The 20,416-nt window shown below is 34.8% G+C and overlaps 1 protein-coding gene across 1 annotated transcript in view; it reads right to left on the minus strand.

Annotated features, from left to right (window-relative positions):
* Positions 1 to 20,416, minus strand: part of LOC144446543 (serine/threonine-protein kinase 32B-like) — a 79,756-nt gene continuing 59,340 nt past the window's right edge. Inside the window, exons 5-11 of the mRNA XM_078136328.1 lie at positions 6,730 to 6,819; positions 4,883 to 4,986; positions 3,809 to 3,925; positions 3,350 to 3,475; positions 2,407 to 2,535; positions 1,823 to 1,893; positions 1 to 347 (exon numbers count right to left, since the gene is read on the minus strand). Of these exons, the coding sequence (XP_077992454.1) occupies positions 203 to 347; positions 1,823 to 1,893; positions 2,407 to 2,535; positions 3,350 to 3,475; positions 3,809 to 3,925; positions 4,883 to 4,986; positions 6,730 to 6,819 (782 nt within the window). The 3' untranslated portion in view covers positions 1 to 202. The remainder of the gene's footprint in view (positions 348 to 1,822; positions 1,894 to 2,406; positions 2,536 to 3,349; positions 3,476 to 3,808; positions 3,926 to 4,882; positions 4,987 to 6,729; positions 6,820 to 20,416) is intronic.

Consider the following 20,416-nt stretch of genomic DNA (forward strand, 5'->3'; position numbering starts at 1 on the left):
TACATTCAAAGGCAAAGCATGCTGGGAAGTTTCATATAAGAGTCTTTTTTGAGTCACTGTGTGTCTTCATTCCTAAATTGACAATATCAAACTAGATAGTCTTGTCTGCAGTTATGCAAAGGGGAGAAGTTAACAAATAATACAGCTAGACATAAACATCATTCATTCATTCATTCATTCATTCATTCATTTGGTTATTTGTTCATTCGCCTCCAGTGGGCTCTATCTGTTCTTGTGACTTGTTGGGGCTGTCTGTTGATGAATGGTTCTCTTGTTTCTGTGTGTCTTCTACAGCTTCTTCAAGTTTGTCTGTTGACCCAGGTTCAGATTTGTCTTTGTCTTTTACCCTGCAAATATAATAACAGGGTCTTAGTTCTGACAAGTCTTAGACACAGTCGTCTCCCCCCCCCACTGTTCACGTTTGTCTTTCTTTTACCCTGCAAGTGTAATAACAGAAGCTTAGTTTTGACAAGTCTTAGACAGACACAGTCCCCCCTCCCCGTTCATGTTTGTCTTTGTCTTTTACCGTACAAGTATAATAACTGGGTCTTAGTTCTGACAAGTCTTAGACACAGGTCCCCCTCCCCATTCATGTTTGTCTTTGTCTTTTACCGTGCAAGTATAATAACTGGGTCTTAGTTTTGACAAGGCTTAGACAAAGACAGGCCCCAAACTTGACGTTGCTAATAAGGTCAAGATTATCACTGAGGTCAAATTCATAGATTTCTGAATTTGCCTTTGAAGTGAGAAACAATAATGCCAATACACAACTCGTATTGACATCCATTCTTGTATTTTATAAAGATGGTATTCCATTCCTTCACGGGTATGTTTAAGGAACTATTAAAAATAAATGTGGAGCAATGTAGTATGCATGAGCTGTAACACTACCGAGTTTTGATGAAGGAATTTGGTGTGACAGGAAATATGATTATGAGTTACTGTATGTATCCAAATAATAAATTATGTAACTGGTAGGTTGCCTGTGCATTCCTATGTCATCAAACACTTGCCAACATGTAGGTTATTGGAAAGACAAAAGATTTGTATTATTTGGCTACTGGGGGCACTCTTTGGAAGCAGGTGTTCAACTGGAAGTGTCCTAGAATCATTCAGTATTGCAATGGATTCTCCCTTCACTATGATTCCATGATGAATAATGATAGCATTCTCAATTACACTATATTTTGTTTGAAAATGGCTGCAAAGTTTGTACCCAGAATACAGTGTAAATTGTAGATACAAAGAAACGTCTTAATATGTAATCGAAATTTGTAAATTAGTTTTGAAATGAAATCCTTCCTTTACCTTTCTGAAGTGTAAACTTTAACTGTTGTAGTTTCATTTCTCTATATTTAAAGTGACCATACGGGTGAGAATTGGGTATTTATTTTGGATTTTTAATTTATAAAACAACTTCACTATGGATTTCTACTTGAAAAAACAATGTGAAATAACATACACCAAGTCCTTGTTTGTAACTAAATAAATTGCAAAACATTAAAAATATGTGTAAAATGTTTTTTATTGTATGTACAATAACAAACTTTTTACACTGTTTGCATAGAGTGACAAACAAGGACATGGTATGTGTTATTTCATAATGTCTTTTCAAGAAAAACATAGTAAAGTTGTTTTATGAATTAAAAATCCAAAATAAATACCCCATTCTAATCCATATGGCCACTAACATTTACACTTAATACTAATAAAAGTAAACTTACCAATCTCTATTGTAAACTTTAACTAAATTAAATTCATTATTAAAAGTAAAGTGAGATTTCCTGACATTTAAAAAAACAATGAATAAACTTACAGGTACCTTTCTCTATTGTAAACTTTGAAGTCAGCCTTGATATTTTCCAGACAGATTTGCATTGGATCACTGCTATCCTACATAATATCCAGGTAATGAAATGACAATAAATAATTAGTGTAGCAAGTGAAAGTGCTGTAGAATACACCAAAAGCCAACATGAGTACCCACAATGATACTCACATGACATAGGGGTTCTGTTATTAACATGTGTTTATTTGAAACAGCAAAAATCTACAAACACCATACTGTATGATCACACACTTATGTGGACAAGGAATAATTGTGTCATCATTAGTTTGCATACCATTTGCATACATAATATATTCAGTACTGGACTACAGTGAAAATACCACTCATGCATGCACTCACCATACAAGTACACTTGTACATAATTATGTAATACCAATAGTATGCACACACACACACACACACACACACACAGACACACACACACACACACAGACACACAGATGCACACACACACAGACACACACATATAGACACACACACACACACACACACACACACACACACACACATCCATCCATACAAGAAATCACTGGTACACACATACTAAATATACTTACTATACTTTTATTATCTCTATTGTTCTTAGAACCTTGTTTGGCAAGCCTCTTTTTCTTCTTGTGCAGAGGTTTGGCTTCAATAATCATTTCTTCCAGTTCAAAAGTTGGATCACAATTTAAATGATCTTTCTATTTAAAAGAAAAAGTATTGCATAAAATTTGCATCTCATTAATTTATTGACTTTATCCATGCATAGTCTATATCTGTTAGTTATCAGTTGTGTTAGTAAGTCTATACTGCAGCATTTTCACTAAACACTGACCAACAGATATATAGCTGGCTACCCATGGCTGTCTATCAACTATTTGGTCTATATTCATATTTGTATAACTGAAAGATAACGTTTTAACAGTATGCAGAGTAATAACTTCCAGTGTGGTTCATGACTTTACTACTATCAAACAATCCCAATAAAGACTATCTCTGTATCTTTCACTTGAGTAGTAGATTGCTGGATTGTTGCAGGCTCTGTAGAAAGAACACTTGTCTCATATCGACTATCTGGTCTGCATGCTGGGGGGGAGGGGTGTCTACAATCCAGCCTGCTGGGGGAGGGGGTGTCTACAATCCAGCCTACTGGGGGAGGGAGTGTCTACAATCTGGCCAGTACTGGGGAGGGGTGTCTACAATCTGGCCTGGGGGGAGGGGTGTCTATAATCCGACCTGTTGGGGGAGGGAGTGTCTACAATCTGGCCTGCTGGGGGGGGGGGGGGGGGGGGGGGGAGGGGTGCCTACAATCTGGCCTGCTGGGGGAGGGGGTGTTTACAATCTGGCCTGCTGGGGGGAGGGGTGTCTACAATCTGGCCTGCTGGGGGTGGGAGTGCCTACAATCTGGCCTGTTGGGGGAGGTGTCTACAATCTGGCCTGCTGGGGGAGCGAGTGTCTACAATCTGGCCTGCTGGGGGAGGGGGTGTCTACAATCTGGCATAAAGGTATACTTACTGGAGGAACAAATGTTGGATTGACTTGCATGTTTAGAACAGAATCAAAATCCATACATGATAGGTAGGAATGTATTTTCAGCTCTTCTAATGTTGACATTCTTTCGCCAGAGTTGGTTGCTAATAACTACAACCAAAACAAACACAAACAAGTTTTAATTCAGCTTTCTGTGTTACAACTGAGAGTATTCCTGCAAATGTGAACAATTACCCCATATTACATATTGCAACCAATTGAAAAGTCAAACACATATAGGAGGATTAAACAGTCCACAAACACAACGTTTTGACGTTCTTATTTTCATATTTTCAATCACACATCTAAAGTCAGACATCTTAATTTTCCTCCCAAAATTCTGTCAATCCTGGCATCATGTAGTCATGGAAACAAATAACGGTAAGTCGGTTTAGTCTTTTTTCTGATACAGTGTCAGAATATTGAATAACAAGTGTTTCTTACCTTTCGAAGTAAATCAATCATTCCATCATCCCATGACGATGGATAGTACACATTTGTGACAGCAAATATATGTCTAACATCACCTATGGATGTATTTGAATGAATGTCAAATGGCCTCTGAAACATTCAACAAAAGTACAACAATGAAGGATAGTACACATTTGTCATGGCAAATATATTTCATCTTTTTTAATTTATTTTTTTATTACACTTCATAACAGGCAAGTCAAAATTACATAATAAGAACAATTTTAAAGTAACATGTACAACAGGACATAAAGACCATACATACATGTACCTGAAACACTAGTGACAACATGTACAATACAATGAAAATACACCAACAAAAGACAGCTTGCAAAGGGACCTCACATATGGATGTATTTGAATGAAATGTAGCCTCTGAAACAAAAGTACAATCATTGTTTAAAGGCCCATTGGTTGTAAATTAATTATTCATTAATGCTAAAAAATATTTCAAAATCTTACAAGAAATTGTAAACTGTTATAATCATGTTGTTCAGCCCTTATCAGGTTTCTAGCTAAACTAGAACTGTACTAAATGTTAAGAATGCAACCAGATTTGGTTGCAGCTAATCAAATATAGTGATGCTGATTTTTGAAGCCATGCAGCCACCTTATAGTAAATGTATGTTTCTGGCCAACATTTGATATTTTATCAAGTTCACAAACAATTGACAGTCAAGTATCACCATAACAACAATTGTTATTATGATCAGAAGCAGAAACTATTCTGTCTGTTTGATTTCAATCTACATGTACATAAGGCCCCCCCCAAAAAAAGAAAAAAAAGAAATGTTTCTGGTCAGCACACGCAGCACTTAAATACCCTCGCATTGGTCTTTTTTGTGTATGTTTGTCCAGCCCATGCAGTCTGCAGATCTGTGGGGAAACACAATGGTAGCTGATAGCATGGCACAAATGTCATATCTGACAGGTGAGAGTAGTAGCTGAGTAATTTTTATCTCTCTTCTATAGTCAGAAATGAACCTGTGCAACTACATCAAGTCCTTACAAGCAGGTAAGTATAAACAGGATTTACTGTTTACTTACCTTCCCTCGTAACATTTCATACGCACATACACCAGTTGACCACCAGTCAACTTGAAAAGAGTACCCTGCATTTTCTTCTACTGCACAAGCAAAAACTTCTGGTGCTGAAAACAGAAACAAGATCATGTGAACATTTGAACAGTGCCCTCTATGGCCATTTCAACATAAAATAAAATATTGTCATCTCATGCCATTTGAAAAATAGTGAAGATAGTCTGCTTCATATGATTTAAGTCTTTGGGACTACCATGAAATTAATCATTTATATTTACGGTAATATGCATAAATGTGACTTACGGTCAAATGCATTTAATTTACAAGTCTTGTTCAAAATTTCAGGAAAACGATAACTAAGACATAAAATTTGAGCTCAAAATCTCTGAAAAAATGAGGCTTCAAAATGACACTCAAATTTGTTACAATTCATAGATGAAATTATATATCACATTCAAACATCTGCGTAATTACCATTTTCATGCAAATACTATGAGAATAATATGTTAGCTTTGAAGTTATTTGAACATTTATTAGCAGGAACAATTTTTGTGACAAAATAAATCGGCATAAAAGTGGAATCACTTAGGTAAGTTCTGAGTAACTATGGGTACTATACGTTTAATAGTCTGTAAGATACAACATTCATGCCATGCTATCTGTCACTCACATCTATACTTAGTCTACTAGTCTGTAAGATATGACATTCATGCCATGCTATCTATCACTCACGTCTGTACTACTAGTCTGTAAGATATAACATTCATGCCATGCTATCAGCTATCATTCACATCTGTACTACTAGTCTGTAAGATATGACATTCATGCCATGCTATCTATCACTCACATCTGTACTACTAGTCTGTAAGATATGACATTCATGCCATGCTATCTATCACTCACATCTGTACTACTAGTCTGTAAGATATGACATTCATGCCATGCTATCTATCACTCACATCTGTACTACTAGTCTGTAAGATATAACATTCATGCCATGCTATCTGTCACTCACATCTGTACTACTAGTCTGTAAGATATAACATTCATGCCATGCTATCTATCACTCACATCTGTACTACTAGTCTGTAAGATATAACATTCATGCCATGCTATCTGTCACTCACATCTGTACTACTAGTCTGTAAGATATAACATTCATGCCATGCTATCTATCACTCACATCTGTACTACTAGTCTGTAAGATATAACATTCATGCCATGCTATCTGTCACTCACATCTGTACTACTAGTCTGTAAGATATAACATTCATGCCATGCTATCTATCACTCACATCTGTACTACTAGTCTGTAAGATATAACATTCATGCCATGCTATCTGTCACTCACATCTGTACTACTAGTCTGTAAGATATAACATTCATGCCATGCTATCTGTCACTCACATCTGTACTAGTGACTCTGTGGGTCTGACATGGCTGAACAACATCTACTATAATGTTTGAAACATAAATTTAAAAATGAGGTGGCTATAAGGACTCTGTCAACATTTTTCATCTGCCAAAATAATGTGGAGCCAAAGCGTAAAATATTGTCACTGTTAAAATTTGAGTGTGCCACAATAAATACATACATGTACATAGAAATATTCTAATAATCTTCTTAATTTCAAATGACAACAGGGAAAACAGTCTAAATTTAGCCATTTATGTGATCCAATATTTGGTTACACTTACACATAAAAACAGTCTGTATCACCGATTTCTTTGAATTATAAATCAATACAAGTGGATACACTGATTAAATATAAATTTTTGGTAATTTGTTCAATATTAAGAAAAACTGATTTCCTGTTTATCACTGTATGTAAATTATTATGCAAATTACTTACCCATATAAGGTTTGGTACCTGACATTGATGATGCCAAGCAACCATCCTTACAGATACTTGCTATGTTAAAATCAGTAATATGTACGTGGCCTGCGGGTAAAACAGAGAAAGAGTAAAAGATCTGTTTCATTTTAAGGTTAGCTAATGTCATTTTATACCTAGTAACATGAGAACAAATACTTTTCACCATGCTGGGAAAACGTTGGGTTGACAAGAATGTGAGCAAACATAAACAGGTACACTGCTGTTCACTCTGAAATTTGTCTCAGTCACGTTTTTTTGTAGCAATAATTTTTTCATGTAGTTTTCTTTTGATATTATATTCTAGGATGAGTATTTCTATTCTCATAAAATATTGACGTTTTTTTAATTTAGTTGTGACAGATTGGGCAATTAAATTTGAAATATCATTGTATGAATGAGTTTGGACTAATAACTGCCTAATATTATTCTTCCAAAGTGATCTGGATAAATTTTCAAAATGTCTAATATCACCGCTTAACAACATTTGACCAAATCTTTATCAAAAGACACTGTCTAGATTGTAAACCTTGGTGTTTTCATTTTGGTTTGATTTTGTTGTGAGGGAAGGGTTAAAACTGTTTTTCTTTCAGTAATAGTTATGAATCCATCAAATCTTGTGAATAATGATTTATGGTTAAACATTTTGTATTAATACTTTTGTTTTTCCTCTATTAGAACAATTACTTGATTTATACAGTACAGCCCTGATGGTGCTGATGAGATATCAATTCAAATTTGAGGATTTGCTTACAAAAAAAATTGTTTTGACAGTGGGGGAAACTTTCATTAAAATTTATTATTGACTTGCATTATCATGATACAATTAGAATAGAAACAACTGACAAAGTATTTCTAAGCAAGGTTGAATTTCACTTCAGCTTACATTTGGTTTGAATTGCCAGCTCTGTACTGATAAGTGAAAGTGAATGAAACCAATACATTTTATCTCATTTCAACATCCAACTTTTCATTTAACAGTGTAAATTTACAAGGTTTCCTTTTCCTGTAATGTTGGTATATATATTTGTACAGGGGACTATGTATACGTCAGCAAATGTTATGTAAAAAATGTTCTGACTGGGAGATCAAATTTTTATTTGTAACTATGAACCCAGAATCCATGGACATTAATTCTCACAACATGTTTAATTTTTTAGTAATGAAATTTCTACTCACAAATTCAAAATATGCAAATCCCAAAGTACACCCCTGACAATGCTAACAATGTCAGTGACAATTTGGGATTCGCTGAAAAGAAATGTTTTGACTGTGAGTAGATTTCATTACTAAGTGTGAACCCAGGGTCCATGAATATTTATTCTCACTTGTTTTAATGTAGGTCTATATTTGTTTTATTTTATTATGAGTGTCTAAATCATGACAACTGTGACAACAGCAGGTAATGACATAATTTTTGGGTGAACCAAATTGATGTTAACATCAATATTGTAGAAAATAATGTATAAATTAGGTACCAATGCTATATGGATAATGTTACACTCATTTCAATACACATATTAGCATAGATAAGATTTCTTAAGTAAATAGTGATTAAGTGATATAATGTCTTAAGTTGGTACATGTCCCTTTCAAGCTTATTACTTTGCAAGACAAAATCTGCCTTCATCTGTCTCCCTATCATACATATATATATAGCAGTCACTTGGAATGAATAAAGTTAGCTGCCTGACTGCCGGTATAAAATGGGGATCTGGTAGGATGTCTCAATGGGGACCTGGTAAGGACTGAGATTGCTGTGAAAGATTTAATCTTTCATACTGCCACAGAACAGCTGTAATGCTCTTGAAATAGTTGGGGAAGAATACATGGTTGTACTATTATAGGTCTGTACCAGACAAAATCATTGTATAGGACTTTCTCCAAATCACATTACGCATTTCTTACTATGTTACGCTAATCCCATCATGTTTTATGCAAATTATAAGTTATGCAAATTACATTAGATTTTATTACATGTTATGCAAATCATATTTGATTAAATGCTATATAATTATTATGTGACTTAATCAACATAATATCATGGGATCATCACGTTATGAATACAGCTTCATCTACACATCCCCAGATGCATCCCCATTAAATTTCCGCCCAATCTGCTCAGTAGTTTTGGAATTACAGATTTTTGACTTTTTGACCAAAAAGACACATTTTTATAACTAATTTGCATATCACGGATAGGATCATCATGTCATGAACAATTCTTAATCTAAACACCTCTAAGAACGTTCCAACCAAATTTCAGATTGATCTGCTGAGTACTTTTGGAGTTTTTTGACCAAAAATCACATTTCTTTTACCCAAATCACATACCGATGGTAAGATCATTTTGATTTGAACAATTTCCAAACTAGACACCCAAGGTGATATACCCACCAAATATCATGGCAATCGGTCCAGCAGTTTTTGACTTTAAGTTGTTTACACACACACACACACACACACACACACACACACACACACACACACACAGACATACACACAAACAGACAGACACTGCCATGCCTATAGCACTATTGAACCTTATCAGTTCAGTTGTGCTAAAAAGGTACGAGTTTCAAAGGTTCCTTGGAACCACTGCACCACCCAAAACGTACTTCATATTTTGCTGCATCAGTAGAAATACATGCTCTGGCTTGCTAGAATGACATTCTGCCAGTTCAATTCAATTACATTTTGTTTATTACATTAAAAACATAAAATGATATAGTTATGGCCGCCATAACTAGCTACGTAATTACAAAGTGAAGTTATTACGACACTGTCATGCCATACTTGATACCGTAAATTTTCCCTTTCTTCAATATAATTGTATAGTCAAAGAATCCAGTCAGAGAATTGCAACAGAAACGCTGAACATGTACGTACAATCCAAAAAGTCATGAATATTTTAACAGACTTGGGATTAAAATACCTTTCATACCATGGGTATTTTGGGTTCTTTTCACGAATCATAGCATAACTATTCTGTTTCTTATCATGCATCAAAAACACCAAAGGTAATTTTCCAGAGTATTTTTAACATGAGAAAATATACCCTATGGGAGCAATTTCAATGGTTACCATGGAAACCAAGTGCATATTACACAGCTGTATCTGAATTTACATCTCTTGCAATAACATTTTTTTTCTGTAGTTATAATAGAAATTCACCCATTGGAATAATAAATCAGACTTTTTATTATTTTAGTATTCAGAAGTGACCAAATCTGTCAATCTATGGTTGTAAACCTAAAACACACTCAGGGTTATGATATTAGTTAGCTACTTCAAATTTGCAGTTACCATATTATCCCGATATGGCAGATTTTCATGATTACCTATGTAACAGTCTGGTTTGCTACAGCTTAATCTGATTGGAGGTGTTCACTTTCTGCTCTTGGTTGAAGTTTGGGTTAATTATCAAAATCAAGCCAATTCCTGCCTATCACAGAGTGACACATTGTAGTATTTACATCTTGTCAATTTCTTTTACATCATGTTTACACGTAATACTGAAGAAAAGAACTATATACAAACATTATTTTTGGGTCTAATGTAATTTTTACTGAATGTCAGCCATATTTGCAGTAAAAACCCACTATATTAGTGTATACCGTAAGTCAAAAACTTCAATACATAGATGCTATTCAAGTGTCTAACCCCGTATAATCACATGCAAGCTTTCTTGTATGAGTGACCATTGACTGTTACCTTCACCTATAGGGTAGACCATCAAAATTAATCTATTACTTACATATTGCAGACACTTTGTAGTAATTATGTATGGCTAATGTCCTTTAGATCATGTCTATATAGGTAAAGCAGAACCAGATAAACATACGCTTTCATTATTTTTGGTGCTCATATCATTTTTTACAAAGAAGTAAAGTATTTCAGGGGCTGTGTCTACATTGTACTATGAAGACTTGTCATTTAAATTTTCCATCTTTTTGGTGGCGGCTAAAACAAATTTCCTAATTTCTACACTCAGTTTTCATATTTTTTCCATCATTTTGGTAGAAAAAATGTCTACATGCTATACCTGGTTCGAGTTTACCTTATAGTTTCTATTCTTTGGTTGAAATTCAAAACTTTCTCTATTGTATGACTGGTTTGACTTTTCCTATATTGTAAATCTTTTTGATACGACTAAAACTTTCTATACCTACATATTAAAGGACCTTTTCTAAATTGTGAATCTGTATGCAGGTTTAATTTGTTTATATTTCTTACCTTTTTATGACAACCAATATGGCAAATTATCAGAAAACAGAAAGGATTTTAATGACCTGCTGCACAGCAAAGATAGTACATTATTATATATCATAGCTTTGATTATTGGGTAATATACTAGAAGGCAATGATACAATCACCACGACATGTAGCGAAGTGCCAGATGTTTCCTTGCACCGAAGGCATATAAACACAATATCAAGGCTATAATATATTTATTATATGTGTCCACAGATATTATTTTCAGACGAGAAATTTTATGTCCGGAAATTTGAAAAAGAATAAAACTTGACTTTCTGCCCTACTTAATTTGACATTGATAATTGCTATAAAAACAATAATGTTAAGCAGTCAATCTCATTTGCATAATTTAAAGAAATAGTTTTGTATGTCAAGCATGGTGCGGGCGACATCATACACAATGACCTTGTAGATCTGGAGTTTCTATATCTGAAACGTTAAAAAAATTTACCACTCTCTTGCTGTTCACAGTGGGAACAATTAGTTTGAAAAGCTAAAGCTGCTTGTTCCAAAAGCATGCACTAACTGTACAGCAACCTGAACTGTACCAATTCAGTGAGAACTCGTACAGAAGTATCATCAGATTCATGAAAGTGAGTGTGATTTCAGTGACAACAATGACTCTAAATGATGTTTAATTATTGTTATTTATGTAACTATTGATTGCCTGTGTTTGTTCTCACACAATATAGCATGTGAAATATATACCTCACTTTTGATAAATGCACTTTCAGGACAACAGGACATTGATAAACTGTGATTTATTTGCTATATGGAAATTCAACATTCCAACACCAATTTATAATAGCATGAGTAAGTTTATGACAGAATTTCCATCCACAAGCAGACCTTTTTAAGTAATAAAGTTTGATTTGATCAGAGGAGGCTGGAAGCGGTGCAGAGCATGATGGGTAAAATAACTGTGAAAGCTCATTACGCAGTGAGCCTCCATGGTGTACACTTCAATCATGCAGGTACGTTTACAATGGTGGGTGGCTCAGTGCTCACCAGTCGTATTTTGGGGCATCAACTCACTGTAACTTTCCCAACAATTCATCATTTTGGATACTATAAAAGCGAAAATCTTGACTGATATTTCTCCCTCCATGCTAGAAGAATCATTTTTGGAATTATTTATTAGGAAAACTGTGATTTTTCGGCGATTTCATAAAGAATACTTGATCCTGCTGAGGTTGTAAATTTTGGCCCGGTTTTTCGCCCATTTGCTGTTTAACCCAAAATTTACAAATTTTGTAAAATAGATGGATTCTTGTGTACTTTTAAATGGCGATAGTTAGAAATAGACAAGGTCTACTCAAGATTTTCAGTTGAAAGCAGGTGATCCAACCCTGAGTTGAAGGTGACCTCCTTTGACAAGTGATGTGACGTGACAATGCAAACAGGCGAGCTTCTCACAACTTGCTCAACTACTACAGTAATTAAAATCCCCATTCACACCCAGTTTCACCATTGACCCTACACAAAAGGATATATGATTTCCCACATGTTATATTTCAAGTACAGTAATATGTAACTTGCAAATTCGATATCACCCTGCAATCGTGTGTAATAGTGACACCAGAATGAAGGCAACTCGCATAAGCAGGTTGTATTCTTGAGTGCAGTGTCACAAGTTCAGCGCCTCAACTTTATTCAGTCTAGCTGACTAAAACATTAGACGTCTACCTTCCAAAATACAAACATTTGCCCCAAAAAATAAATAAATACAACTACAACAAGACTTCGGCCTTTGTATTATCAAGTTATCTATTGCCACAAATTGTGCGAGTCTCGCATATTTTAATCCGACATAGTTTTGCTCGTCTGGCGACATACATGTAGCAAAATGTGCTCAAGCTACATAAACTGTGGTAACGTATGATGAGGTATTTTTTATCAATGTAAGCATTGCGAAATATTATAACTAGCAAGGTACATATAATATATGTAAATATGAGCTGGAATGGCGAGATTTGTAGATACCGACATATATCACTTTGATATGTTGAGTGACTGGCATGAAAGCCATGTGAAGGGGAAAATATTCACTACATGGATCCGCAATACGAGTGTTTTCTGAATATATTAAAGCTTAGACATAAAATAGGCCTTGGAGGTCTCAATTTTCTATCATACAAATTTGTAATACATGACGTTGTTGTACATTAATTTTCTTTAACAATTAGTTTGTAAGATGTAAGATAAATTATTTCTTTAATGTCTTTTTCTATGTGGTCATATCAGTCATATAGCTATCCTCAGGGGGTAGGAAAGGGGTTTACGTTAAATTACATTCATGTCTTTTTCTCACACAAGACAAATTTATAGAAGTCAACAGGCAGAGATGGTTTTATATGAGACAAAATAATTGTAACATGAAGAACAGAAGAAAGACCAGATTTGGCACAGCAAATTGACTAGCGATAGCGACGTATCTGAAAATAAACAGAAAAATTACTTGATAAGAGTGAAAAGGACAAAATTTTAAGGATACAAGAGGAAATGCTGACAATTAGTGTTAACGATCACTGCACGACACAAGAGTGTCAATAAACACGTCCGGCCGGCAAGTGTAGGACAGCTGTCAATGGTCAAGAGACTTCGCATGTTATATGCACGCACAATGGGTTGCCATCTTGAAAACATTGAAACTCAACAAAAAGTAGTGATAATTTATACACATTATAAAATGGGGTATCTGGGAGATGATGCAGAACCATGAAATTCATAACGATAATTAATAGAAAAGTGAGAAAAGCATACATAGAAACATAATTTTGTGTTAAAACGACTGAGGTGAAAAAAATGGAAATGTAGATATTGATAACATTGACTTGTTGAGTACCAAAGTTTGTGTTCGTTTTAGACACACTATAAAAACTGAAAACACAATTACCATGTTGCATTACACTCGTAACGGTCATTAAAAAAAATAGTGAAAGAAAGACTTATGACGCAAATGGTAAGAAAATGGATTAAAGCATGGGGTACTCACCTAGGTCATAAGTGTATGCTCTATTGTGAAATGGTCACAATTTTGGGTGTCATGTGAGACCCTTCCGGCCTCCTCTGATTTTGATGTAAATAAAACTGTGTGTTTTTGTATTATCTATCGGAACAGTTCTGGGTTGATTTCAGTCAGTACTGCTACGTCATCATCACTTTCTCCATAGAAAACAATGTAACACTTTCTCCATACAAAACAATGTAACAATGTGGTCGAATATATGAGGCATATAATGAAAACACTTCCTGGTCATGTTTCAATAGAAAATGGCAATATAAACATATACTCAATTTTGTATGGCCTAAGTAGCAACCAATACCATGGCAACCATCTCTCATTACACTTAATTTCAAAATATATCAAGGGACTATTATGAAAAGAGAAATTAGCATCAAGCCTTGTGTATAATATATTTCGATGCCATTATTAACTGTAATTATCCTCAACTAGTTTGCATGTGCCATCAAGCATGAAATATCCAAGCATTTCTTCTTATCACTATGATAACTTACAAGGTACATGTAGTATACAATTCTATGTAGTTGATGAATTATCACTTTGGTAGTCACGTCTTATGTAAGGTTTCTTCAATATATCTTTTTACAGCAACGGATTGTATTCAGTACATTATAACAAACACATACATTGTATTTGTGGATGGATGGATGGATGGATGGATACATACATACATACATACATACATACATACATACATACATACATACATACATACATGTACATACATGCATGCATGCATGCATCTAATTAAGACAGGTAACTATGTTTCTTCTACCTGTCCAGAGGGCAAGCCCTGAAGTAGTGTATGATTTAGTGGATTTGAATACTTAAATATGAGTACCAATTTGAAACCACTATAACCACTCGAAAATGCAAGTACTAAGGAATTTTTCAGAGTTGTTGATGACATATCTTGTTCAAAGAAATCTGCATCGGATATTCTCCCCAATAACCTTGAATTATCTAAATTACCAGTTGCTTTTGCAAATTTTTTTTATCAGAAAATAATAGATATTCGTGCAAGACTCCAAAGTACTAGTTCTTTTAATGTTGAGCCAATTTCGTCTCAGAACTCGCTTTGTGTTCTTGAACCTTGAGTTTGTGTCTTGATGATGTAATTTCTATTATTAGTAAAATGCCTTCTAAGACGTGTCAGTTAGATCCACTTCCAACACAGCTGGTTATAGGCATGTGTAAATGAATTGGCCCCAGTGTTGCTTCATATTGTAAATTCATCGTTTTCCTCTGGTGTTTTCCCTACTGACTGCAAAACAGCCATTGTTCGTCCGCTCATTAAGAAAACTGGTCTTGATTTTAATATAATGAACAACTTTCGACCTGGATCTAATTGCAGTTTCCTTGACAAGTTTTTGGAGAAATGTGCCTTTTTTCGTTTAAATCGTTATTTGTCTGATAACTCATTATATGGTCGTTTTCAGTCTGCTTATCGTGATGGGCATGGCACCGAAACTGCACTTTTACGTATGCTAAATGATGTCATGCTTGCTCTCGATAAGCATCACAATGTCATTCTAGTTCTTTTGGATTTGTCAGCTGCATTCGACACCATCGACCATAACATTCTCTTGGGCAGGCTGTGTTCCCGTTTTGGCATACAAGGAACTGCTTTAAATTGGTTTGAATCCTTTTTGAAAGGTAGAATGCAACAAGTGTCTGTTAAGTCGATGATGTCGGATGAACGCATTCTGAAATATGGTGTACCACAGGGTTCAGTGCTTGGGCCTGTTTTGTTTGCTTTGTACATGGCTCCGATTGAGGACATCATCACACGTCATGGCTTAAATTCCATTATATATGCTGATGACTCTGGGTTATATATTGCTTGTGACACCCTTGCTCAACCCACTGTCGTTACACGTGTAGAGGCATGTGTGGATGAAATTCGTCAATGGATTGATGACAAATAAGTTGGCGCTCAATGATGGTAAGACAGAGGTTGTCTGGTTCACACCCCGCAATAGTGCGGTTGGTTCACAGTCAGGTTCGATTAACGTACGAATAGGTGATGCCATGATTTCTCCATCAACTGTTGTGTGTGACCTTGGTGTGATCGCTGACTATTTTGGACTCATGGATGCGCATATTCGTTATGTTTGTAAGGGGGCGTCTCATTCACTCTGGCGGTTGAGTAAAATTCGAAAACTGTTGGACCAGTCTAGTGCTGAAAAATTAGTTCATGCTTTTGTGACAACGAAATTAGATTACTGTAATAGTTTGTTTTTCGGTCTACCTGCATATAAATTGAACAAACTTCAACATATTCAAAACTCTGCTGCTCGATTGGTGACAAGATGGAGGATTGGTCGTCAAGCTGATGTGAATCCAGTGCTGAAAGATTTACATTGGCTGCTAGTCGAACAGCGAGTTCGTTATAAAATTCTTTGTATTATCTTCAAAATTATCCGTGAAGGAGAAGTAGCGCCGAACAACTTGTCCAAACTTATCAGTATCGATCATCCATTACATAATACGAGAAAGAGTGTTGGAATCAGACTGAATCCTTTCTCTATTAAAGATCATGGAAAACAACCTTCTAAAACGTATGGTGACAGAGCTTTCAGTGTGTATGCTCCTAAACTATGGAATTGTTTACCGCTTGAGCTTCAACTACTTGAGAAATTTGCTCCTTTCAAGAAGAGTCTTAAAAACGTATATTTTCCGACAATACTATTGCTGATGTTTTTAAATTGATTGCTAATCTTTAAATCCGATTTTGTTTTTAGAGACGCTTTTAAATTATTCATTGTGTTCTTATGCTAGATTTTTTGTTGTTGTTGCTCTTTTGCTAGTCTTTCTCATTTTGTAATGTTCAGACCACTGAGACATATTTGTGTAGTGGTCTTTAAACAATAAATTATTATTATTATTATTATTATTATTATTATTATTATTAAAATGTTTTACACCTAGTTTCAACATAAATGTTATCAAGTATCTTCTGCTATATACACCTGTGCCTTTGTCTTCAACATATTCACATTTAGACAATTGTCATAAGAATTATCCCAGCAAATATCAAAGTATATCAGTTTGGTGGGTATTTTTTTACCTGAAGTCCTTTCTTTACATAGTCTAGATATACACCCACACAGACATCCAATCACTTAAATTGCCTTCAACAAATTCACATCTAGACACTTAAAACATTGATCGACCTTCACCAAATATCAAGTTCATAATAGTCAGTTTTTTACACTTTAAGTCATTTACAGACATACATATTATATTCAGACAGACAGACAGATAGACAGACAGACAGACAGACTGACTGACAGCCAGACAGTCTGAGATACATTTTACCATGACAAACAATCTGAGAGACACTTTACCATGACAGACAATCTGAGACACTTTACCATGAGAGTCTGCGATACACTTTACCATGACAGACAGAGATACACTTTACCATGACAGACAATTTGAGAGACACTTTACCCTGGCAGACAGAATGTCTGAGATACACTTTACCATGACAGTCTGAGAGACACTTTACCATGACAGACAGAATGTCTGAGATACACTTTACCGTTACAGACAGAATGTCTGAGATACACTTTACCATGACAATTTGAGAGACACTTTAGCATGACTATACATGTGTTAAAAAGAGCTTATTTCATAACCCACACAAAATGGAGAGAGCATCTAGGGTATTGGGATGTCAGAGTACAGACTATGTAATCGTAATTAAAACAGAATGTCTTCCGTACTGGTCAATTTAAAAAGCAAATCTGTATATTGTTGTTCAAACTCTGCTTTCTTTCTAGAAACTCAACTAAAAAGCCATCTCTCACCATCACAGACTTAGATGTCACCTCATTCCATCCTATTCTTCTATGAAACTGAAATCTTTCTTTCCTTAAAGTTCTCCGTAGTTTTCCTCCCGCATCTTATTCAAATATCATTAAGTATTTAATAGTCAGAATGAAAAACACTGAGCTACAAAATATCATATAATGATTCTCTTAATTGGTAAAAAATCATTTATATCCAAATAACTCATTGAAATAATTATAAAAGTTATGATTTATTATAATCAATGTATATACCCACTTTTGAAAAAAAATAATATGTAATAAATTTGAAATATGCTTTCCCGTACTCTCTATAGTAATATTGTCCAATTACAATGATACTAAATCACACAAATAGCTACATAAAACAAAAAGTTACTCTTTTCTAACACGTGTGCTTTATCAATAATGTACATACCAATTATGGTATGAAAATTAAAACTTACATTTTTATGATGTTGCCTTTACCATCAATCATTAATTATGACAAATGATCATTAAAATTAAAAGCTACAATCATCAGCAAGCTGTATCAGACAACGTATTATGTTATCACCAAAGAAATGTATGGAATTATATTTAATTTCAAACTTGTATTTTTATGATATTGAGTAATTCCCGAAATCATTCATTGTGCAAGTCACTCCCTAAAATGATAACTTAAAGGTACACGTACAAGCTTGACAGAACAAGTGCACTTTGTTATTATCAATGTGTATGTACTACCAAATTATATTTTGAATACTTGCATTTTTAAGATATGGCCAAATTTAATTACCAAAACTCATTATAAACTATGCAAGTGACACATTAAAACTAATGGCTACACCAACAACCCTTAAAGTCGCGTGTGCTTTTTTAATATTGATACATGTATGGAATTTGAAGTTTGCATTTTTAATTAAGGTATACTCTAATTACTTAAAATGATTCATTATGCAAATGACTCATTAATATTTGTATGATGTTTACCAAAACCTAATCAGTTCCTGCCATTAATACCATAAGGGGGATTCTTTATAAGGTTCATTAGCATTGATGCAGTAGATTTTGAGATTTGGTGTCCACACAGATAGACAAAAGCAACAGACAGACAGTCAGCCAGACAGACTGACAGACTGACAGACAGAGACAGACAAACAGACAGAAGTATATCATAACCTCCCCTTACAAAAAGTAAAATGAAGGTTAGCGAATAGTTGTCCTAAATCATTTATGCTTGAAAATTCTGTGTTGATCTTTTATAGCAGGATCTATACTTGATTGATTGCAGGTCTCAAAGGAACTGTCACTATAGCTACATGCAGGATCTATAAAGTGTCATGCCCGCTGTGTAACTATGTTGTAAAGTTGACAATTAACTGCAATGTCTCAAATTGTCACATTATATTAGACACTGATAAAATGCTCACCTCCGTCATGCTTTATACTAGTTTGACGCTGAGCTATTAGCTTAACTTAGTTTTAATGTTTTCTGCACTTACATGGAGAACATTAATCTCCATTGTCACAGAGGTCTAGGTCTAAGTATAGTAAAGGTTCCATCGTACTGAAATGTTCATGTTGACTTATACTTGCCATCTACATGTAAGTGGTATGATCACAGCTTGGCTGGGAAGGTGTTTTCTTATCTTTCAACAGTTTTTTAATAATAATCTTTGTTGGTCCAGACAAATTTACGAATGTTTATTGAATTTGTCGTTCAGTGCACCAAAAGAAGAACAACAACATATACAGGCATGGAAATGAAGGTTTATTCATTCTCAATGTGACAGATACAAAACATATTTTTTATAGCACACATGAATGCTTCTTTCAAGGTTAACCGAGTTCTAAGTCAAATGGATGTATCTACCATTAATAGGCTTGACAATACAAAAGCGCACAATTTGGTGAAAATTATCCCATCTGGGGAATATCAGCGAATATTTAGTCTGATAGCTGTAAAAAAAATTACTTCTTTTCTGTTCGAATAAAACTTTGGGAATCTTTATAGTCATGTCCACAGTATGACAATCTTACATTGTGACTGGTAAAGTTAGAGACACCTGTCATGCCCATTGTATGACAATCTTACATTGTGACTGGTAAAGTTAGAGACACCTGTCATGCCCATTGTATGACAATCTTACATTGTGACTGTTAAAGTTAGCGACACCTGTCATGCCCACTGTATGACAATCTTACATTGTAACTGTTAAAGTTACAGACACTTGTCATGCCCACTGTATGACAACCTTACATTCTGACTGTTAAAGTTAGCGACACCTGTCATGCCCATTGTAGGACAATCTTACATTCTGACTGTTAAAGTTAGAGACACTTGTCACGCCCATTGTAGGACAATCTTACATTCTGACTGTTAAAGTTAGAGACACTTGTCATGCCCATTGTATGACAACCTTACATTGTGACTGTTAAAGTTAGAGACACTTCTCACGCCCATTGTATGACAATCGTACATTGTGACTGTTAAAGTTGGAGACACTTGTCCTGAGACTGTACCCCTTAACCTTAAAAAAAAGAATTGTTTGTCCATCTTCCTTTTTCTTTGGGCACATAACCTCGT

The sequence above is a fragment of the Glandiceps talaboti genome, chromosome 15 (genome assembly GCF_964340395.1).
Source record: "Glandiceps talaboti chromosome 15, keGlaTala1.1, whole genome shotgun sequence".
NCBI classification, from domain to species: domain Eukaryota; kingdom Metazoa; phylum Hemichordata; class Enteropneusta; family Spengelidae; genus Glandiceps; species Glandiceps talaboti.